General features: G+C 38.3%; 2 protein-coding genes across 6 annotated transcripts in view; one reads left to right on the forward strand and one right to left on the reverse strand.

Moving 5' to 3' along the window:
* tpd52 (tumor protein D52) overlaps window positions 1-23,578 on the forward strand; it is a 40,354-nt gene extending 16,776 nt beyond the window's left edge. For 2 of the 5 annotated variants that reach the window (XM_066674166.1, XM_066674165.1), the window contains exons 2-6: window positions 14,715-14,839; window positions 15,277-15,425; window positions 16,577-16,678; window positions 18,188-18,236; window positions 20,986-23,578. In XM_066674166.1, coding sequence (XP_066530263.1) covers window positions 14,715-14,839; window positions 15,277-15,425; window positions 16,577-16,678; window positions 18,188-18,236; window positions 20,986-21,108 — 548 coding nt within the window. In that variant the 3' untranslated portion in view covers window positions 21,109-23,578. Of the gene's footprint in view, window positions 1-2,935; window positions 3,117-10,730; window positions 10,870-14,714; window positions 14,840-15,276; window positions 15,426-16,576; window positions 16,683-18,187; window positions 18,237-20,985 lie in introns of those variants that run through there. The other 3 variants (XM_066674164.1, XM_066674163.1, XM_066674167.1) reach the window with 3 other exon arrangements.
* The window catches only part of znf704 (zinc finger protein 704), a 43,622-nt gene continuing 35,181 nt past the window's right edge, over window positions 15,410-23,850 (reverse strand). Inside the window, exon 10 of the transcript XR_010803644.1 lies at window positions 15,410-15,540. The gene's annotated coding sequence lies outside the window, so the exon portion shown is untranslated. The remainder of the gene's footprint in view (window positions 15,541-23,850) is intronic.

Genomic DNA, 23,850 nt, shown 5'->3' on the forward strand with positions numbered 1-23,850 from the left:
TGAAGTAATACAGTTATTTTCGTACTACAGCGCCATCTATTGACAAAAGTCCATCTCAATGCCCACATTGACCACATCCTGCACCCGTCTCAGGTTTGATAAGGACTGAAGGAAGCGTTGAGGTCTTGCCCACTAAACGTTTTTGGGGTGTGGTAGACATGTTGTAACGAAGAGATACTTTTTTAAAGATAAACATTACAACTCAGTCTCAAAAATGAGATACATATCTTGAAGATTCTGCACAGTTCAGTGACTGGGATGTAAACAATGTGAGTGTGATGTATAATTGGTGCTGATGTAAACGAGGGGTTATGATGTCTACAGCACACATTCAGACGTTTTACTCACTATTCAAAATGACCACGTGTCTTCTAAGTGTTGTATGTAGTGCTGATCATAGTAAACGTTTGGCCTGGAATCTGTTCATAGCACAGAGCCACATCCAGGACCTTGTAGCAAAATGCCCAACATGTATTTTTTTAATCAGAGCTATCATACTTGTGCCATGAACAATATTACATTAGGATAGAAACCAAGAAGATGCCTGGTCATTTGAATATTTGTGTTGTAGATATCATAAACCCTGGATTGTTTTTACACCACAAAATTCTGAATTACTTTTAATTACTTCCTAATCATTGAATTATTCAGAGACTCTGGAAAATATTTTACAAAACAGGAATTCTTTTTAAAAAGCTGGCATCAAGTGCAGCATGGCCAGATGGAAAGTCTTCTGATGGACATTTTTGGGCTTAAATTAATCTTGGCTTTGTGAAATATCCCCCTGGTTGGAATATTTTACAAAGGAGGATTTTAATTCTGATGATCAGCATGGTTTCTGGCTTGATTATGTGGCTAAATGGAAAACTTTGCTACATGATTAAAATAAAAATGATTGCAACTAATTTGCAGATCCTTTCAACAGCTCAATCAGTGCTTAGACCCCAAACAATAAAACAATTTCAAAAGCAATATACCATTAACAACAACTAATAATTATTATATAATTGTATTGTTATTATTATTATTATTATTATTATTATTATTATTATTTCAACTTCCAAAAAAGTTGAGATGCTGTGCAAAATGTAAATAAAAACAAAAGGCAATAATGTGCAAATATTTTATTCTCTGTATTGAAAATTGTACAAAGACAAAATTTTAAATGTCGAAAGAAAAGTTTGTTGTTTTTTGAAAAATATTTGCCCATTTTGTATTTGATTCCAGAAACACATTCCAAAACATTGGGACAGGAGCATGCCTAGATGGCAGCCTGTTGCTCCAAACATGTATATATCCTTCAGCATTAACGGTGCCTTTACAGATGTGAAAATCACCCATGACATATGCATTAATGCCCCGTCATACCATCATGAATCATGACTTTCGAACAGTAAACCTACAACAAGCTGAATGGTGAGACATCTCTTTAGCCCAGAGGATGCAGCCTCCATGATTTCAAAAATAATTTCTAATTTTGATTTGTTGGACCACAGGACACTTTTCCATTTCTTAAGTGTCTTAAATCTTAAATGAGTTTGGGACAAGAGAAAGCTGCAGCATTTCTGGATCCTGCATTTGTTAGTTGCATTTGTGGGTGCAGAGATTAACTGTGTTCACACACAGTGGTTTTGGGAAGTGTTTCTGAGCCCATGTCATGATTTCCACATCAGAATCATGTCTGTTTTTAGTTCAGAGCCACCCGAGGGCCTGGAGATTTTATCGAGCCAGTATTGTTTTTGGGCTTTGTCCCCTCATATAGAGATTTCTCTGAATTCTCCAAAGCTATTATTGTATGGCACTAGTTATATGTTTGTATAATTTTATTATGTAATAGTTCTATAATTCTGTTGAAAGTTGAGGGATTTTATTCTTCAATTTTATGCAATTAGCCCTCACGGAATTGTGAATGCCTCACCAATTTTATTTCTGACAAACTCAACCTCCATGAGATGCTCGTTTTTTCTTTAACCAATCATGTTTCTGACCTGTTGCCAATTAAACTTTTTTAAATGAATTTAAGAATGTATTTATTTTTGCATTAGACAATTTAACCAATCTTCTGTTGCCCAATTCCAACATTTTGGGTATTGTTTCTGGCATGAACTACAAATATTTCTCAAAAACTTATATTTTTACATTTCTAAATTGTATTTTTTATTTGTATTATATTCAGTTAATTATAAGGTTTTAATTATGGGCACATCATTGCATTCCATTTTTATTTACATTTTCCACAGCCTAACGGATATTTTTGGAAATGGATTTTGTACATAGATCAGTATTAAATTACACTCTGGTCATCAGTTTAACACCTAAAACCTTCTCTGTCCATCAGAATGACAATACATGATAATGATAATGATGATGAATATTCAATTAGTCAATGACTCTAACCCTTCGCTGATTTACAGCAGCTGGAAAACCCAGTCTCAGAAGTTGCTGGGATTGGTTCGTTAGGTTTATGATGTTTAAAAGCCTCGCTGTCTGAATCCTTGTTTGCGACTGTTTTTGGAACAGTACAGTTGCTCAGTCATGGTGTAGACTGCTTATATGACTCCTAGATTTCATATATTAGTGTTTTTATTATCTTTTCTCCCTCATTAGTTATCTCTGTGTTGTCACATTTGTTAAGCATTTTGAAATGACCGCAGTGTATGAAAGGTGCTGTATAAATGCACTCGCCTTGCCTAAACAACGACACAACGGTCCGTTAACAATATAGAAAACTTGATTTTCAGTGGAAGTGGGTCATTAAAGACTCATTTGCAAAGATTGGGCTGTTTATCTTGATTTTTTATCATGTTTATCTCATTTTGGGTAACTTAAACCAGACAAATCTCATAAATAATCATAAGAGGGGAAGCTGCAGAGCAAGAAGGATGGAGCATGTGTGCTCTTTAAAGTGCGCAGACCCTCGGGGAGAGCACGTGCCCGGGCCCGTATTGTTTACATGCGTGCGCGCTGTGCGCGCTGACGTCACGCGCGGGCCCCACCTCAGCGGTGTGCAGCGCGTGCAGCTCCAAACTCTCGGAGCTCAGGAACGAAGTCAGAAAAACGGTGAAATAACACCCGACGTTTGGGACTGTCCAGCGGCATGGAGGAGTCAGAGCACGGTAACGTTCAGAGGAGCTCGGCTCCCTGCGCCTGTGTCTGTATGCAGCATCTGTTCAGGGCTCAGCAGAAGTGTCGCTGTCGCCTGTTTGTTTTTGGAGAAGAAGTTAGCTGAGGTTAGCTAGCGGTCTGAGGAGTCTGAGACCCTCCTCACTAATATAGTTTATTCATCCCTTGAGAATGGTTATCTCGATCTGAAGAGCTCTTTGCTTTAGTACAGTGTCTTCTCCCCTGTTTAGTGTAATTATCTTGAAAACTGAGGTATGTAAGTTCTCTGCAGAACTCAGAAACAGGAAGGAAGTGTCAAAACTCTGGCAGTTTGACTAATGATTTTTACTTGAGGCCGAGTAATTAGCAGATTTTTTAGTACAAACGGAGTGTTAAAACTGCATGAAGCAGTAAACGTTGGCTTCTTCGGTTTAGCTGTGGCATTTTGCAGCTGCTCTGATTTGCGACATGGGAAACCAACCATATGGTTTCTATTCCCCCTTTCATTAAATGGCTTTCATCCAGAACTGCACTGAGCAGTTAAGTCCACTGCTTAAGGATGTCCAGACTTGTTCTGTCAGTACAACTTTAGCAAGTTTAAACAACTTTAAGACATGTTTTTGCGCTGTAGTGATGTACACGTTTGTTGGTCTTTTTCTGTTTCTCTGTCTGTTTTTTTTAAATGTGGCATCAATCAGTCCAACTTTTGCAGCAATGATGAGCTCAAACTGAAACGGTCTGTCATACATGGCTTTGGTTTGCCTCTCTGTGATGAGGTGAATCTCTCTTCTTTTTTAAGTCTCTCAGTGTTGATTTGTGATTGAATTAAGTATATGTATCTGTATTTGATTTGTGTCATCTTTATTTGCTGATTGGTCACCTCATTACAGCTGACCAGGTCTGATGCTGTCTGTGGGAAAATGGGTTTACAGATGTAGAGATTAGAGTGTAAGACTGTTGTCAGACGTTTTTCCCCAGGGAGGTTTACTCAAACTGAAATAAAATGCATTCATTGCAGAACAAAGATTTTTCTTGATGTTTGAAAATGTTAAGTTCACCATTTGGAGCCTACTGTCGTGTTTATCTTAACCAAGTATTGTGTTTCTTTTTAACGTCTGTGTTAGAAGCACACACTAAGGTTTCATATTCCTGAGTCATGCTCAAACAGCATTAGTAATGACTAGCATTAAAATTGGATATTCACTCCCAAAGACTTTAACTGCATTTGTGCAGAATGTTAACAACACATTTTATCTTGGAGGTTTTATTTGTTTGTTCTGTTTTACAAATAATGAGATAAATTACTCCGCACTGTGTTTAGCGCACATTGTGTTAATTATCAGTACTTGGAGAACAATGAAAAACCGCAAGTATAATTAAAACTGGAGCATTATTATTTCTGTTTGAATGAGTTTAGTTTGGCCCAGTATTAGAAATGTTTAATAAGAATAATTATACTTCAATTTGTCATAGATATTTGGAAACACTAGGACGCTGGGTGAGTTCCAATTCATGAAAGCTCAGTCAACATCATAACTGTTTGTTATAAGAACCAAAAACATTGATTGTTTGAAAGGTAGTTAAAATATGTTTTGCTCATCTTGTCATTTTATAAATGTTTAGAAAAGTGGCCGGTGTAACAATGAGCACACGCCTGCTGTAACTGCTGCTGCATTACAGCAATTCCACTTTCCAAATTTAGCAATATTATTCAAATTTTGGAGTCTCTTTTGGAGAAAATTATTTTGCAAGAGTAAGAGAGTAAGAGAGCAACAACAAGAAATAGTAATGAAGTTAGCAGGTGCCTTTCTCAGCTTGTTGTATTAGTCCTCCTTTAACGTATATTCTATCCCCCATCCATATCCCTTGCTCATCAGGAACCTGCTTGTTGTCATTTCTCCTGGGAGGCCGAGGTTCAATGAGCAACCCCAGCCTTCCTGTGTGCCTCTGTCAGCCCCTCCCTTATATCCCTCATGCAGGGAAGCCATCTGCACACTCCTCATTTTTGCCTGCTCTCTGTTTATTGCAGCTGGTGCACAAGGAGCTCTGGGTTATTTTAAGAGCATGTTGTAGGATGGGAGCTGTGGCACCTCTTATTTCTCTAATGCACAAGGGGCCTTTAGTTATGAACATCATCGCTGAGGCCTTGATCTGAAGGATGGAGCCACTCTGGAAGTTAAATAAATGTATATGTGCTGGACGGTATTTTCTCCTGAGTGTAATTAGTGTTTTGCAGAAATATCAACAGGGGTATTACTGATGTGTAAACATTATAATCAGAGTACTCATCTCAAAAACAATATCAGATTTGTAGGACATTAGTTTAGCATTGAATTGCAGTCATTGGGACCTTATTAATGTTGATACAATATGTACTAGATTAAGGATATGTAAGTAGAAGTATGGATATATCCATTGTACAATGGCTCCTTTGTAGCAGAATTATATCTAAAAGCAGAAAAAACTGCTCTGTGAGAAGTTATATTTCTGGGAGAGTGTTGGTTTTGAGGCTGGTTAAGCAGGCATGATGAGAGCCAACAGAAAAGGCCGTTTCTTATCTTTGTAGTTGCCCTTAGTTACCTGAGAAGTCATTTGTCAGCTTTCTGGTGGAAAATTCCATTCCCAGGTTTTCTCAGTCCTGTGCTGTATTTGCAGTGTCTTCACTACATGCAGCTGAAGCACTTAAATAAGTTTTTGTCTGTCCAGTCAAAGGGGCAGAGCTCGAAACAGAAACGGATTACAGATTTAACCTGTTTATGACAAGGAGACATATGAGAATTAGTTTGAATATACAATTAGTCCAAGTTTTCATATTTGGCTGGAATTTATTAGTGTCTTTTTCATCCTTATATGTTGTTTTCTTTCTATTTTTTTCTGTTTTGTGTGTGTTTGTGAGTGATAGAGAAAGAGAGAGCTTTTCTTTTCTTTTCTTTTCACTGTAGCTTTCACTGTATACAACATCCAGGCAAGAATTTAAATTAAATTTAGCTGAAATTCATCACATGGCACAGGAAATGGTTAAGCTGTGAGAAATCTGAACTGACTGTGAACTGTTTCATAAAAGATCTCACACAATTTTTTTTAACAATTCAAGTCACGCTTCATGAACGATATTCCATTGACTGTAAGTAAAAAATGCTTTTATTGTAAATAATATTATAAAAGGACAGTCTCTATATGTATTTTGAAGCCATTATCATTCATTAAAGGTAGGAAAATGTAGATGCACTGCTAGTTTCAGCCACAAATGCTTGGAAATGAAGCTTTTAAATAAACTTCATTTAAATTACAATTAACTGTCTTAACAGTCTTATGTCTTAACTGTCTGTAAGGTTGAGCAGCACATGGCCTAATAGGTAGAGAAGAGGGCTAAGGACTGAAAAGTTAGATTCCCATGACTGTCAGGAGAATTGAGGTGGTGGGAGTGAAGAAACAGCACTGCCCTCCTCCCTCAATCCACAGCTAAGGTGCCCTTTAGCAAGGCACAGAACCCACAACTGCTCCCCGGGTGCTGGGGATTGCTGCCCGCCACTCTGGTGTGTGTGTTCACTGCCACAGATGGGTTAAATGCACAGTATTTTATTTCATTTCACAAGAATTTGAACTATGCATTTCCATTCTGCAAAAAGACAAATAAGTAAACATAATAATCCTGCAGAGAATTAGCTGTGGGTTTGTTGGAGTAACTATATTGACAAAACTTTAAAGATGAATTTAGTGCATATACACAAGTAACTAAGTACCAAACCAGGTTATGAATACCATGATGCTATTGAACATTTTTGGTTAAATGTTAGTTAAGCCAGGTTTAATTCAGGAGATATTTTAAAACTCCGTAATTCTCAAAATATATTTTGCTCATAAAACAGATGTGCTTGATGCTTTGTGCAGCTCTGCCTGGTTGAAAACAGATGCTAGTGTCTAGAACACATACTGGAGACAGTTTGGAATGGTTCCTATGATCAAAGGCACTGTAATACCAACCTACACTCTGGGCCATATGTGACCTGCTGCTATGGCTTTTCCAGTGTGCAAACTGCGATACCCAGTGCAGTCTGTCGAGTAAAAAACTAAATTGCAAATGGTTTATTTATAGAGCAAGAGTTAATAAAGTTAATAGTATAATATTTATCAGTGTAGCTATTCATGTTCAAATCTAAATTTGGGAGTTATGATGTGTAATGTAAATATTATAGGATACAATTGTAAATGACCTTATGTATTCGTAATGATCCAGTCTAAGTTGGATCTTATGTGTAACGGAGAATGTTAAAAACATTTGTGTGAATTACTTATGAAACTAAAAACATAATGTTACTACAGCTTTCTTATCTGCCGGCTGTTTTTCGCACCCCATCCTTCATGATGTAAGATTCGCTATGAGCTGGTTGTCTGTCTGTCTTGGCAGAGAACACCCACATCATTCTTATTCATTGCACTTATGTTTCACAAGACTACAAACAGCAGTTGCAAAATGAATTGAGATCCAAACTATATAGTTTAGCTGTGAGCTACAGAGGTTATATACATCTGCTAAAATATTACATTTTCCCCCATAAAACTACAGTATAATCCTGTAAACTGAATGGCTTTCCTTTGCAAGAGGTATTTTTGGCTCATGTATTGTGATGGTGATGATACACCCAGGAGATGGTGAAACATCCAATATTGTTTTTTGGTGGCAGCTGTATTCAGCAGACCTTGGGTGTTTTCTGTCATTACGTTCTTTTAAATTTATAAGTTAATAACAATAGCTTAATGAAATGATCTTGGTTTTGTAAACATCGTGGAATTTTTAATCACTGGATATATAGCAAAATGTGGATTTAAAACAGCATCAGAACAACAGAAGAAACCTACTGTTTTAAATGTGTTCTGTAAATTTAGTGTGGCAACTTGTCACGTCCTGTTTAGATGACTTTGGTTTGTATTGTGTTCATACTTGACACAAACAGCACCAGTGTTCCTTAACAAACGGGCAGAGACCGAAGTGCTTGGGTGTTCTTGGTCTGTCTTTTTGATGCACACCTGAGTTCAAAAGGATGTTTTCACACTTACTCCAGAGGGATTGCACTAATGAAGCACTTGAACTAGGGTTTGTTTTAATTAAACTAAAAATAACAAGTATGAACACACCTTTAGTTTACCAGAGAGCTGTGAATTTGGCAGCAATTTTTCTTAGATTTCTCAAAATCTTTGAGCATGTCATCTTGTATGGAATGACAATATTACCTTGGGGCTCTGTGAAATATTTTACGTGTGTTATAAACTAAATAAATGTTGTTAATCTTCAGTTAGTTCTTAGTCTATATCCTGACTTCTTAGACATTTTTTTAAATGGCGTTTTATATTTTTTTAACGGTACTTGGCTAAATAATCCAGATCTGCGTTTTTAAATTGTAAAAATTAAAATAAACATGAATGATTGATATGTTTGATCACATACTTTGCTGATATTTCCTGCCACCCTTTGATGCCTTGTTGCAGGATGTTGCCCTCAGAGGGCTCCTGTGTTCTTGGCAATTGACAATGCAGCGTGGACTGGACAAGTGAGGAATTCCACCATATCCCATGATTCTTATTTTGGCCAAATCATGTGACATGGTGCGTTGGGAATAATGTGCTAATTGATTAGATTCTGTGGTGTATTACGATCTTTTAACGGACATCTTTCTTCTTGAATGGAGTGTTGTTTATTTTCCTCAATTAAATGGAAGTTTAAATAGAAGTCACACGATTCCCAGTTTTAGAGGAAAAAAACATTTTGATCATGATGTTGAGGTAGCATGTGTGTGGCAGATAATTCTTGTTTTCTTTGCATGCATAATTTTTAAATTTTTTATTCAAACAGCACTTTATGAAGTCTAATTCTCCTGTGTCTTTATTGCCATAGTTTTTAAGAGTTTAAGTATTAAAGGGTTCTGAAACTATGGATGTGCTCATTAATGGTGATGAAATGACTTCACACAAAGTATAATGTGATTATGCTTCATTTCCTCTTGCAATGGTCACTTCTCCTTTAAAGCAGAACTAGGATTGAATGGAGAAGTTAAGTATGTAGTTTGAGAGAATGTGGATTGTCCCTTTTTCCTCATTACTTCTTTTTGTAACTGTCAGTGATACGTTTGGGCTTGCTTTACAGCAGTAAGAGTGTAATTCTAATTTATAGTTGAGAAAGAATTTTCGCAATCAGATTTGATCATGCCTCAGTTGGCCTGGATAGAGTATGGGTGTGTCAAAGCCTGTATTTGTGTGTGTGTGTGTGTGCATACCATTTGTTTTGCAATCTGAAAACTGAATGATGCATGATTTGGCTTCGAGCCATCAAGGACCTCTCTGAAAGGTAAATATCCGGGTGGCTGAACACCCATATATACAGCTGTGGCACTACTGAAGTCACCTTTCATATTTGGGAGTGCCAGAAACAAGCTGTGTAGGAAATGGTTTAAGGTGTTACATAAGATCTTAAATCTTAAACCAGATTTAAGTAAGTTAATTTACATTCAGAACGGGGTAGTCTGAGTTTGTTAAAGCATCATTTTAGATGGTTCACTCTATAGTTGTAAGCCTGTTGAAACATGTACAATAATGGAAATCACTACTCTCATTCTGAGGTATGAATACTATGTCACTTCAGAGAGATTAACCACTCCTGAGGGGAAAAATAGCAAGAATGGAAGAAATACCAGACCCTTTAAGGTCTCTTGGAGAGTAGCAGGCAGTGTCACATTTGGTCATCCAGCATCCATAGTAGGCTTTTTTCTTTTATGCAAAATTATTTTTATAATGCACTGATTCTGGTTCACCGTGTGCTAAAAACACAGCTCAGCATTTCTGAACAGAATGCAGCTTGGACAAATGTGACACGACTGCCCTCTGGATGCTGTTGGACTTTAGAGGAGGGGACAGTGAGTTGATGTGAGTCTTTCAGAACATATTCTGAAATCCCATTATTAGACTGAGCCTGTCTATTCTATAGCCTTTAATGGTGCATGCAGATCCCAGCATATAGCTCTGTGGTGGGCAGAGTCAGTTAGATATGGATTAGCACTGTAATCTGGGCCAGCCCAGATTAGAGAAGCCTTTTCATGGGCCTGCCCATGTGTCATATGACCAAGAGACAAATGGCTCAATTTACCTTGCAATACAAGATGGTCAGAGAGGGAGCCCAAAGCAGAAGACAGTGTGAATATATTTGGCCGTTTGTAAGACATTGCTATCTTGCCCAAAATTCAGTTTTGTTCTGGGTATTTATTAATTTATCTATTTTAAATTACTGCAATTCTACCAGCTTCCATTATGATTATAACTGGAAGCCATCGCTTGTGACTGAAGCAATATGGTTCAAAGGTAACTCATTAACATGACACTTACTGCTTCCGTGGCCTGCTTGTCATGTGAGCCAACAGCAGCCCAGAGAAAGGTGGGCTAACTGGCACTGCAGCATTACTATCTCTCTCGCACACACACACATACACACACACACACACACACACACACATACATACATACACACACACACACACACACACACTGATAGCAGGACGAAGAGAGGACAAAATAATGCAGTGAAAAGGAGTAAGATCAGCACATGGACAGTCACATGCAGTCGTCATTCTGGAAGATTCCTGAATGTTGGCAGGATGGATCCTGAGGATGAATACAATTCCCCTTTTAATTTTGAGGAAGAGATTAACAACAGCTACCTATATCTGTCCCTTAAAGAGAATTTCACTCCACCCAGTTCCCCAGCAATGCCATACAGAGGTAATGTTTGCATATGTGAGTGTCTGTGTGTGTTGGGGGTGGGAGTGCACTAGTGTGTGACACGGAGACCTTAAAGGGTAACTACATGCCGTAGCTTTAGTTAATTGCACCTCTAGTTGAACTTTAAAAAACACTCTGACGTTGGAGGGTCTGTTGTCCGGGGTGCTGTAGAAGTGGGCAGGGCTCAACTGCTTTGCTGGTTTTGTTTTCATAACTACAAAAAATTAATCCAGTACAGTGAGAAAAAGTAAATGCTTACCTATCCTTAAAGGGTACTTTTATTATTGTAAATACTTATTTTACACTTATTAAAAAATTCTGCTCTCAAATCTGTTGGCACACTGGAAATGGATCTAATATGTTTACGAAGCCCTGGTGGCAGTAAATGAACAAAAAATCAAAGTGTATCGGTGTGACATCCGTTCTGTGCCTTTATTTAGTCCATATTTGTGCACAGTCTTGGAAAGCTTATGGATACGGATGGACCGGAGCAGTACCACTAGAAACCTGGGGGGGGCAGTGTTGCTGATAATCCAAGCAAAACACAACCACTGGTGAAATAAATAAAATTAATTCTCCATCCACATGTGGCTAGATATTTAATGACCTCTCAGACCACCACATTTTTTTATATTTTAAGCAAGACTGGTATATGTCATTAAACAACCAAACATTTTAGCAGTTAATGGAACAAAAGACATGGGTTTCCTCAAATAACTAGATTACAAATGGCTGCCAAGACCAATCGGTTTAATACACCGTATCCATTTCCTGGTCTGAGAAATGAGGCCCGACTGTCTGTATAATCAGATTAGCACAGCATGTAAATACTGTTGTATTTGTTCTAAATGTTAAAATATGGCTTTACTGACAATGGCCATGCTGACAATATAGACTCAATAGAACTGAATGAAAATAATGAGAAATGGAAAAAAATAATTTGTGGTTTGAATATGATTTTGAGAGCGATGTGATTATTTTCTTACAAGAAGACACCACAAATTTCAGTTTACTAGGAGTAATACTTTTAGAAAAGATCATGTAGAACTGTGCCATGTGGAAAATAGCTAACTGAATTTATCCGTATATGCAATTTATATTAATAATATAATGCACGTAATGAACATGTTGTATATTATAATGGCTAAGGATTTTCTGGTTGCAAGCACAAGGTCTGAATAAAGCTTTCCTCTGATTGGCTGAGATTAATTAATAGTAAATGACCTTTTAATTTTTAACCTAAAATATAATTTATTTTATGATTTAATAACATCTTCTGACATTTGTTTGGAAACCACTGCTTGTCTGATTACATGGAAATCCAGTGTCTGTAAATAATGCAGATGAATGCTTATGACTTTTAATTTGTTGAATTTTAAACTGGTAAACGTCAAACGTTCATCTAAGAGGCTTCCTAATGTTGAAAGCTAGATGATTTCTGTTTATGGACATTTCCTTTGTATGCAGTTTAAGGAACAAGCTCTTGCATGTATAAGAGTTTCAGAAGACTCGCGAGCCAGGGGGTGAGCTCAGCTGCACTGCAGTGGGAATGAACAGGGAGGAAACAGTGTGCCTGAAGCTGAAGTGGGTCATTGTAGTGGGGTAACAATGAGGTGTTTGCTGAGTATTGTCAAGTATAAAAATAGAGAGAAACTACTCAAACTTTCTTCTTATATTTATTATGTTTTCTACACACTGACAGTGGAGTATGGTTGTCATGAAAATGTTGTAATTGCTGCTTAAGTAAGATGAGGTGGGATGTGCCTCCCCCAGTTTGTCCTGAAATGTACCTCACAAGAAGCTAACAAAAGCTGAGCTGCCTCCTCAATTTTACCAAATTGCATGTCATATATTTATCTTTAATTGCATGCACATTTTGTGAAAGTTATTCTCGAGTGTGTTTCTCTTCTCTCCTCTGCTCACTCCTTAGAGGTGGTGGGTAAAAGTTGCTTATGAGGGAGAACTGATGGAATGTAGTGGGAGGTAAGAATGATATGATTGATAACAGAAGGAGTATAAGCTCAGCAGGTTTACTGGACTGTTGCCTTGCTGGTGCCTTTTATCTCCACAGTAAGCAGGTGTAAGGTTATTCTATTCAGAAAAGATGTATCTAGCCTTCATGCTAAATAAGTTCAGTAGTAATACCTATAAGTAGGTATGTGCCAGTATAACAATTTATTATCTCAAAGTGTTTAATATATCAGTTGCAACCAAATTTCACGTAGGGCTAAATATTTTAGGCAGAAAAAAGAATTGCAATTTTTCTGACCAATAATGTGATTAAAATTTAAATGTGACCACAAATTACACCTGTACACAAATTAAACCATTTTTTCAGACATGATGCTCAATATTAATGTGACGCCTTTACACTCAACGCTCATTAAGTTTCAGTATTAATTCAATAGAGCAGAACTATAAAATATGCTGTGCCATTGACAAAAGAACCACATAATACAAACAAGAGGATGTCTGGTGTTCATGGCCAGGTTAAGACCTGAACTTCGAATAATTGAAAACATTCATTCATTCATTTATTCATTGTCTGTAACCACTTATCCAGTTCAGGGTTGCGGTGGGGTCGGAGCCTACCTGGAATCACTGGGCGCAAGGCATGAACACACCCTGGAGGGGGTGCCAGTCCTTCACAGAGCAACACACACACTCACACCTACTGACACATTTGAGTCACCAACCCACCTACCAATGCATGTTTTTGGACCGTGGCAGGAATAACTGAAAACAAATTATATTTAAAATGCAGTCACAATATTGATCTGAAGATATCAGAAAGGTTTCGTAACTCGTAAAACTTTAAACTTTAAAAGAAATATATTTCAAACTTTGCAGCAGGTAGTGTCGCAGTCACACAGCTCCAGGGGCCTGGAGGTTGTGGGTTCGATTCCCGCTCCGGGTGACTGTCTGTGAGGAGTTGGTGTGTTCTCCCCGTGTCCGCGTGGGATTCCTCCGGGTGCTCCGGTTTCCTCCCACAGTCCAAAAACACACGTTGCAGGTGGATTGGCGACTCGAAAGTGTCCGTAGGTGTGAGTGTGTGAGTGAATGTGTGTGTGTCTGTGTTGCCCTGTGAAGGACTGGCGTCCCCTCCAGGGTGTATTCCCGCCTTGTGCCCAATGATTCCAGGTAGGCTCTGGACCCCCCGCGACCCTAAATTGGATAAGCGGTTACAGATAATGGATGGATGGATATTTCAAACTTTCCATAATAACAGTATTGTGAATGCTGAATATCACAGTATACTTTATTGATTATTGTTGCATGTCTAGCATCATTACCCTTATGTTTGTACATAAGGCTGACAGAGACTTCATTAACATGTGCATTGCTCCTGCTGTCAGTCTTATCCTCCAGTCATTTTAAGTGACAGTGCTGTAGTTTTTGTCTTGTTCTTGCCCAGCTGTCAGCCACTTGAAAGTCTTCATCCTGGACATTTCTTATTCATGACACATATCCAGTGGCCACGTCAGTGTAGCATCCATGATTGACAGCTCAATCTAAGTGTTTGACAAAATGTGTGCTACTCCACTGCGTATGTCCTTGGACTGCTCTGTCATTCGAAGGCAATGCTTGTAATCCTACTGTGCCTGCCCGCTCATGTAAAATCTCTGTCCCCTTTCTCCTGTCCATATCTTGGCTCTCCCCCTGGAGCGCTTAGGGCTTATTTTCCATATTACAAATGTTCAGTACACGCAATTGTACCATATATTTGACTCCCATCAATTAACTCACAGAGGCTGCTACTTTGTTTAATGACAGCCTAAACATCTACTGTTGGTAAGTGGTTCATGCTGTTCCTAACTGTGTCTGGTTTATGTGTGTCTTTGTAGGTACTCAGGGACAAGACTCCATACCCGAGGTTGGTGAGGATGCAGTAGCCACAGTTGGGCAGACGGGCCCCATCCCTGCTCTTTCTGAAGAGGAAAAAGAGGAGTTACACAATGAACTAGTCAAGGTTAACAGTGCTTTACAGAATCTTTTATAGTCTCTGGCAGCTTATTATGAAATTTGTTTTCCGTTCCTTTGCTTAGAGACATGGCTTAAAGACTTCAGCTTATAGTAGATGCACATTGTTTCAAGGTCACGCTGATTACCTCGCTGAATGTCAGTCTCTCTTACTGACCTAGTTGTGAGTAATTGACAGCAGGTATTGTAATACTGAGGCTTTTGGGCAGATCTGTAGTCCATTTTTGGATTTCAGAAAGCTGGACAAGCCCGATTTTCAATAGGTGCCACTGTACTACACTGAGGTACTGGACTGATTAGAATATGGAAGGTCATTATGTAGATGTTAGACATTGTAGAGCAATTCACTCCTTGGAGTTTTGTATTATTTGCACACTCTTTCTCTCTCTAGCCAAATTCTTTCCTGTGAATTTCTGTACCCTGCAGGTGGAGGAGGAGATCCAGACTCTCTCTCAAGTGTTGGCGTCAAAGGAGAAGCAGGTGGCAGAGATCAAGCGGAAGCTGGGCATCACTCCGCTCAATGAGCTCAAGCAGAACTTGAGCAAGGGCTGGCAAGAAGTCACCACCTCCACTGCGTACGTGCCCTCTTGTGTACCTGTGCCCTGTGGGCTCTTCCTCCTGCCACTTCATAGGAACAGACCCATCTGTCACTGGGCTCCACAGCCAGCATTCTGTTACATCTTCTGTTGGCTGCAAACAAACTGAACATTAATATATGAAACAGTGATTCCCAGAGTGGGTACGGAGCTATTGCAGGGGGTGGGTGTGGCAAGGCAAATAAACTATACACATTTGAGCACTGCTAACAAAAGATGGACAAGTGTGAAAAAGCTAAACATGCAGCAAATGATGACTTTTCATCAGAGGGGTAACTTCCAAAGGGAAAACAAGAAAAATGATGAGGCATATCCCAAATCAAGCTCATACCAGTCAGTGAAGAGGGGATTAAATGTGTCATTTGTGCAGAGCAAATATGGAGGCTTTTAGGCTTTTTCTCTTGGGAAGCTGTTTTATTACTTATTTATTTATTATTTTGTTCAGGGAAGCAATTAGGAGCAAATATGTTTAACAATGACTGTTAAGTGCAATCACTTTATTTTTGTTTTTTTCTATTAGCAGTTGCAGTTTTGTATGAATGTATTAATGAATTCCAGTGGAGCCTCCAGTGGGGTTGTGGTGAAAGAGGGGTGTGAAAATACTCTCATCTACAGGAGGGGGGCACGGCAGAAATGTTTGGGAACCACTGTATTAAACCTTGAGGCCTAGACCTTTATTATTCACAGATAAATGCTAGTGCGGCATAAGGAGTGTTACCCAAAGAATGTAATGGGTACAGAGTAATGAGAGAAAAACAAAGTGACCCAATTCAAGTGACCCACAATCCAATTAAAACAAGCCTTTTAGTGACCCACAGTCCAATTAAAACAAGCTATGCCCAGGTATTATGACTAATAGACATTTTTATGAGCGCATACCATTTTTTTCAATCTTGGAATGCTTTGAAAATAGTGTGTTACTGTGTTTTCCTTCATGTCCCTGATTGAAAAATCATTAAACTGCAGTGTGAAGGGCAGTCCTAAACTGTAATAAGTTGAATAGTCTTGAATGCACATGACAACAATAAGTGTGAATTTAAAACATGCTGAATGTTTTCTATATTGTTCCATATAGTTTCAATATGTTTTAAAATCCTCAAAGAAATGTGGTACTAACACTTTTTCTTCAGGTACAAGAGGACCTCAGAGACACTGTCCCAGGCAGGACAGAAGGCTAGTGCAGCATTCTCCAGTGTAGGTTCAGCAATCACCAGAAAACTGGAGGATGTCAGGTAGGCAGGAGCAGATTAAACTGACCTTACTTCTGTTTCAGTTATATATTTTAAGAAATATGGGCTCTCTTCTAATCTTACTAATGATAATTTGATTTACTAACAAAGCTGTGGTGTTCTTCACACCATTGTGTGGCAGCAATGTTATGCTTTTGTTTTCAGAACAAAAAACAAAATGGAAACTGAGCATGGAACATTACACTTTGTTCCCAAGTATATAAAGATCAGTAGTGGTGGCCCTCGCACTAACACCACATAATGTCAGTGCTGTGTAGTCTCGATTGGTTGTTCGCTAATGCAGTCTGTGACATTTACAGATTACAGTCATTTTCCAATTCCTTTAGGTAAGATAAGCTTGACTAAGAGTCGTTTTGGATGCAACATTGATCATCAGTGTCATTTAAAACTTGCATGTGGTTACTTTCATCATTCTTACTCATTGCTTGTTCCCTAACACTTTTTCTCACTAATTGTGATGTATGTTGTGTTGCTGTCAGTGCATGCTTTTTCACTGCATCTCTTCAGAGCTTGTTTTGTGCATGGTGAAAACCTTTATACATAGCAGTTACTCTAATAATAGAAAGATTGTTTTGTGAGCTGCTAGTGTGCTTTACCTCTAGGCTTTGCATGACAATGATCATGTTTTGAGAGCTCAAATTTTCTATGAAACTGCTGTACAGCAAATTGTCTGATGTTTAGGTACACCACCACTTACAATAGTTATTGGATATTGGTTGTTTCCACTTGGATTTTTCAACGATTTCTACATTCAAATAGTAAAACATCCCGGAACCTCTGCCAACACCCGTGGTCTGTTTGTGGGTTTGCATGTGCTCTGTAGAACCTTGTTAAATCTGGCATAACCCATGTGAGTTGTAATTGATCTACCCTTCTGAAATCTGTGACTGGCCACAGAGCTGATGCACTGATCCTCTAGACAAACACGTCTAAGCTCTTCTCATTACTGCCAGTTCACTCTCACTGACCTGATTATTCAAACCAGGAAAATAATTTTTTTTTTTACCCAGTGCTGGTGTAATCTACGACAGAAACACAGATAATGTTGCCTCAAACGCATTGTGGATTAAAGTCTTACCTACAAAGCTTATTCTTAATCATCATCTGCATTCCCTCAGATCACAAATGTAAAAAAACATAGAACTCTCTCCTCCTTTGATTCACTCATTGCCAAAGTCTGCATAATTTGCCTAACCTTTCTTTATTCTTTTCCTTACTGCTGACTGATAGTATACGATCCATACAGCACTCAACTAGCATGCCTGTTATGAGGTAAGGGTGTTACTCAGTCCCAACCTCAGGGGGACATTTCCAGAAATGTCATCAGGGATGACATTTCCAGAATAGGAGCTTGTTAGAATCCTTCTACCATGTTTCTCCATCTTTAATAGCTATTTTAATGTGACAGGGACAGCATGTTTCCCACTCTTTGAAATCCTCATTCTCTCTTTGGTGCATACTGTGACATCTCACTTGTCCCATTCTTTGCAGGAACACTCCCACCTTTAAGTCATTTGAGGAGAAAGTGGATACTTTAAAGGTAAGAGAATTTACAAAATATGTCAGCCCTCATTGTGTAAACGATACTCTGTTCTGTGTTTGTAGCCTGTTTATAAAAAAGGTGAAATACATTGCATCTCAAAAGCTTTTTAAAATGAGCACGTTTTGACCAAATCTAAGCAGAACCAGAATGTTTAGTTTTATTGTGTTGTATTGACTAAATTACTTGAAAACAATGATACTATGTACAGCCCCTGACTTTCTTTTTACAAAACTCCAACCTTCTGGCACTAAGAAACAACGAAAAGAGAAATAAATATAAATCTTGTAGTCAGTCACTATTTATTTATTTATTTATAATAGATCAAGATAAATATGGAAAAAAAGTCTGAGAAAAAAATTATGGAATCACTCTGTAGTTTGCTCTTCTAATACAAACTCCTGCATGAGATTAAATCTGCTGATTAGTCTTCACTAAAAAAAAAAAAAAAAAAAAAAAAAAGTGCTCACGCCTCGGAGAGCTGTGGTGTGAAGTGGATTTGACACAAATCATGGCTGAAACATGAGAGATGTCAGTTAAAACAAAGAAGAGGATTGTATAACTTCTTCAAGAATGAATATCAGCTTGGAATTTTGCATAAGATGTTGGTTGTTCCCAGTCAGCCGTGTCTAAAATCTGGACCAAGTACAAAAAAAATGGGAAGGTTGTAAAAGGGAAGTATATTTGTAGACCAAGAAAGACATCAAAGCGTCAAGATTCATTCATTCAGTCGTTGTCTGTAACCACTTATCCAGTTCAGGGTCACGGTGGGTCTGGAGCCTAACTCGAATATTGAAGCGTAAAGATAGAAAACTTAAACAATGCATTTTGAAAACAGAAATTGTATGACAAAACGGTGGCGCAGCAGGTAGTGTCGCAGTCACACAGCTCCAGGGGCCTGGAGGTTGTTGGTTCGATTCCCGCTCCAGGTGACTGTCTGTGAGGAGTTGGTGTGTTGTGTCTGTGTGGGTTTCCTCCGGGTGCTCCGGTTTCCTCCCACAGTCCAAAAACAGGTGGATTGGCGACTCAAAAAGTGTCCATAGGTGTGAGTGTGTGAGTGAATGTGTGTGTGTGTGTGTGTGTGTCTGTGTTGCCCTGTGAAGGACTGGCGCCCCCTCCAGGGTGTATTCCCGCCTTGCGCCCAATGATTCCAGGTAGGCTCTGGACCCACCACGACCCTGAATTGGATAAGCGGTTACAGATAATGAATGAATGAATGGTCTACTTACAGAAATGCCAAATGACAGCCATTTCTTAAAGAAAACATGTACATTTCCAAAATCATTGATCCTTTGGGCCTGCATGTCAGGAAAGGGCATGGGTAAATGGCAGTTATTACATCTTCAGTAAATGCCTACATTGAAATTTTGGGCACTTCAGTTAAAAGGACGTTTGGTGATGACTTCATTTTTCAAGATGATAATGCGTCTTCCCAAAGGGCAAAGAATGTGAAAACTTTCCTTCAAGAAAGACTTATGTCAATGGCATTGCCTGCAAAAGTCCAGATCTCAGTCCAGTTGAGCAACAACAGCAACAAGAGACAGAATGAACTGGATTTACTAAGAGTGCTGTTTATATTAGTTAAGTCTATGCCTCAGGATTTAAACTGTCATAAAAGCCAGAGGTGGTGAAACAAAGTACTAATGGTGCAGTGTTTTTCTCATGTTTCAGTAGTATTTTCCTTGAGTGATTCCATATATTTTCCTCTACTTGATCTAACAAAAATAACTGACTCACTACAACAGCTATATTTCTTTCTCTTTTTATTGTTTAATGGCAGAAGGTTGGAATTTTCAAAAAAAGATCATTTTATCGCATGTCTCTGATTTATGTTCTTTCCACAAAATTAAACTTTGAAAGAACGTCCTCCAAGAGTGGTATTCAATCATTTTTGCCAGGGGTTGTACATAGATATGCATCGTGAAAAGGACCCCAAAATGTCACAGTAGGGTAAATCTTAGCCTCACTTGTTGTATTAATCTTAGAGACAATAGCAGTTCTTCTGTTCGTTGTGTATTCAACACAAAAGGGCCACAGTTTTTACCCTCATCAGTAGTTTTACAAAAATTCTTCCCAAAACAAATGTAGCAATGATTACATTTCTTATAATAGCCAGAGGGTACCCTTTTAAATTACTGCAAATGGACAATGACAAAGCTTTTATATACAGGGGTTGGACAATGAAACTGAAACACCTGTCATTTTAGTGTGGGAGACTTCATGGCTAAATTGGACCAGCCTGGTGGCCAGTCTTCATTAACTGCACATTGCACCAGTAAGACCATGTGCATCCAATGGTTCAAACATTGTGTCCTGAAGGCGGTGCCGTGTATGAGGACGACAATGCACCAATACACACAGCAAGACTGGTGAAAGATTGGTTTGATGAACATGAAAGTGAAGTTGAACATCTCCCATGGCCTGCACAGTCACCAGATCTAAATATTATTGAGCCACTTTGGGGTGAGGAGCGAGTCAGGAAACGTTTTCCTCCACCAGCATCACGTAGAGACCTGGCCACTATCCTGAAAGAAGAATGGCTTAAAATCCCTCTTACCACTGTGCAGGACTTGTATATGTCATTCCCTAGACGAATTGATGCTGTATTGGCCGCAAAAGGAGGCCCTACACCGTACTAATACATTATTGTGGTCTAAAACCTGGTGTTTCAGTTTCATTGTCCAACCCCTGTGTATAAATGAATGATAATAAAATAATTTAAAAAATTATTAAATACTTAACACTGCAGACCAAGATGAGTCCCACAACATCAACCAGTGAGCATGAGGATGTTCCCAATTCGCTGCCTAATGCAGAGCCAATGGTGGAGCAGCCGGAGGGGACAACTGTCCAGAGCCCAGAGCTGCACTGAGGATCTTCCAGTGGCTTCACTACACTGATCCTTAAAACTCCACCACTCCACCGCCTTCCTACTTCCCTCTACTGCTCCTATCTCAGTGTCATAAGATAACTGAAGACCAAAAACTAAATCTCTGTATTTTTGTTTTGTTCTGTTCTCCCTCCTTAAAGTGCATTCAAATGTTAGACACGTTATTTTTACAGTATATACTCCAAGCCTAGTTAGTGAACACACAGAATATATTTATTAAACAGTTTTGTGCCTTCATCACTTAGCCTATAGATTTCATTAGTTGCTGTAACTTCTTCCTGAATGTTTTTATGAGTCTCGGGCATCTCCATATTATGGTAGCCATACACTGAAGCTGATCTTCATGGGTACTATGCTACACTGACTGCTGGATGGAAATGGACCTAGGCAGTGAGTGGCAGCATGTATCTCATGTCCATTTAGCACATCCCACAAAATTTGTGGCTGACCCCTGATCCTCGGGCAGTAGGTTCTGGATATATAAAACACACACATGCACAAGCACAAATGAGTCTCAGCTGATACTTACGAGTCAGTGTGCTCTTCGCAGGATCAGTAACATGGGGTCTGCTGCTCTAGCCTATCAAATGACCTTTTTATATGGCTTTACAGCACAGAAATGTGCAGCTGTGTTTTGAAGGTCAGATGTGATTTCTCTATATAGATGAATTTTCCCTGAACATAGAAGACTGCCCCTAGAATAGCACTTGGGGCCAAGAACCTCATAGAGTAAATTAGATCATCATTAAATTAGAAGATAACTGTTCACATTTTGTGTTGTTGACTTATATACAGCGTACAAAGGCAAAAAAAAATAAATAAATAAAAAAAGATGATAGCATGAGCTTTTGGGAACTCTGTACAACCAGTGCACTGGTTGAAGCTAATGCTAATGCTCTCTCAAGGATGTCTAAAGATGCTTAAGGAATCCTAAAATATTTAAAGGAGGTCCATATAAAAGCTATGTGAGGAGTTCATTATTTAGTTTTGTAGAAAGATGAATCTTGCCAAAAGTAAATTGCCACATTTGTCTCAATAGATCCAACTGTTGTTTCATTTCAAAAAGATTTTTACTGTGCAATAAAGCAGTTTAACATATTTTCAACAAGAACAGTGACTATAAAAGACCTGTCTGTTTGTTCCAACATGTAACTCATTTAAAGATCAGTGGTCTTACTTTGGGTAGAAGGAACTCACTCATGCTAAAGACTAGGAGTCATTTGGCTCACTACATATGGGCTTGAATTTCTAAAGGAAAGTTGTGTCATTTCACCATGATGTTCCTATCGGCTGTGGGTCCCTAATGGTGGGTTTCCACTAATAAGTTCAGTTGCAATAAGTAAAGTTCAGTATGGTGCCGTTACATTTCTGTGTTATGTCTTCAATCCACATTCAAGTGAAGGCCACCGCTTGACTGGGGAACCCACAGCAAGGTCTTTAATCTGATCCCAGAGGGTCAGTGTCTAATTTGGTAGTTGCCAGGTTTGGCGGTAGGTTTGGAGCAGGGAAATCACCATACTGCTGGACACCAAAGAATCCTGGTCTGCAGAATATGCTTTGTGTTCTCATTTTAAACCTCGAGTGCTTCATCCTGGCCAACCCCCAACAAATCAGTGTAAGGATTGGGAATCAAAAAGTAATGTTGTAAAAGCACTACAGATAGTTAGGTTGTAATGATTTCTCCTCTAAATTTGTGTTAAAGGTCCTGTCAAGTTTTTGCAGTTAATGAGTTATCATTCATTTTATTAACATTCCTGCTATGGTTTGTTCCAATAGGAAAAAGAGTTGCGTAGTATAGATTTTTTCATGCGTATTTAAAAATATATTATACATATATTAATAAAGTATATGAAAAGAGTCCACATAATAAAAGAACAGCTAACAGTAGTTAAAGGCTTGGCAGGTGTTTTTCTGTCAGTACACAATATTTGTGCAACACTAATGGCTTTTGCTTCAAAGCTGCTCTATCATACGATGTTGCTTTCTTTGTAATGAAATTATATTTTTGTCAGCTTTTCTTTTTTTATATAATCTTTTGTATTGAGGTGGTGGTTTTCTGAAATTTGTTTTTTGCTTTTTTTTATTTTTAAATATATAATCTTGCAGCTAGAGTGGTATTTGTTTCAGATTTATTTCATACTTGCAGTGGCTTCCTAAAAGAAAATTTAGCTGGAATTCCAATCAAGTTGAAGTAACTATATTTAGTACATTATTTAATATAATGTACTTGTAACTTGTGTTACTGTGTGCCATTTTACAGAAAAACTACACTTCTAAATGACACATATTTTGTTTTATTTTCTTTTGTGTGGGATGTGCTTCTTTACTGTATTCTCTCCAGAAGGCTGAAGAAACACTGGTATGAAATTGGCAAGAACAGCTCAAACATGCTCTTTTGCTCATGTTTAGGTCAGCTGCTAAATAAAGCACAACAGTTATATACCTGCTTTGTTGTTTTAACTCCGTGGTCTCAAACCTTTTTAACCTGGGGTCAAAAAACTGGTCTTCAAGTTGTTTTTGTTGGGGGGGAAAATGGGTGAAAATGGTTTAATACATGACATATTAATTTCACTGCATTTAGTTTTACATTTATTCCTATAATTGTTGATAATAATAATTAGTGGTAGTGTTTATAAGAACAATAAAAATGATGACTAAATTAATTATTACTAATAATTTTGTAGTTTGTGACAGAAGGAGTAATTGTAAAAACTAAACGCAGTG

This window comes from Hoplias malabaricus, chromosome 6 (assembly GCF_029633855.1).
Source record: "Hoplias malabaricus isolate fHopMal1 chromosome 6, fHopMal1.hap1, whole genome shotgun sequence".
Lineage (NCBI taxonomy): Eukaryota > Metazoa > Chordata > Actinopteri > Characiformes > Erythrinidae > Hoplias > Hoplias malabaricus.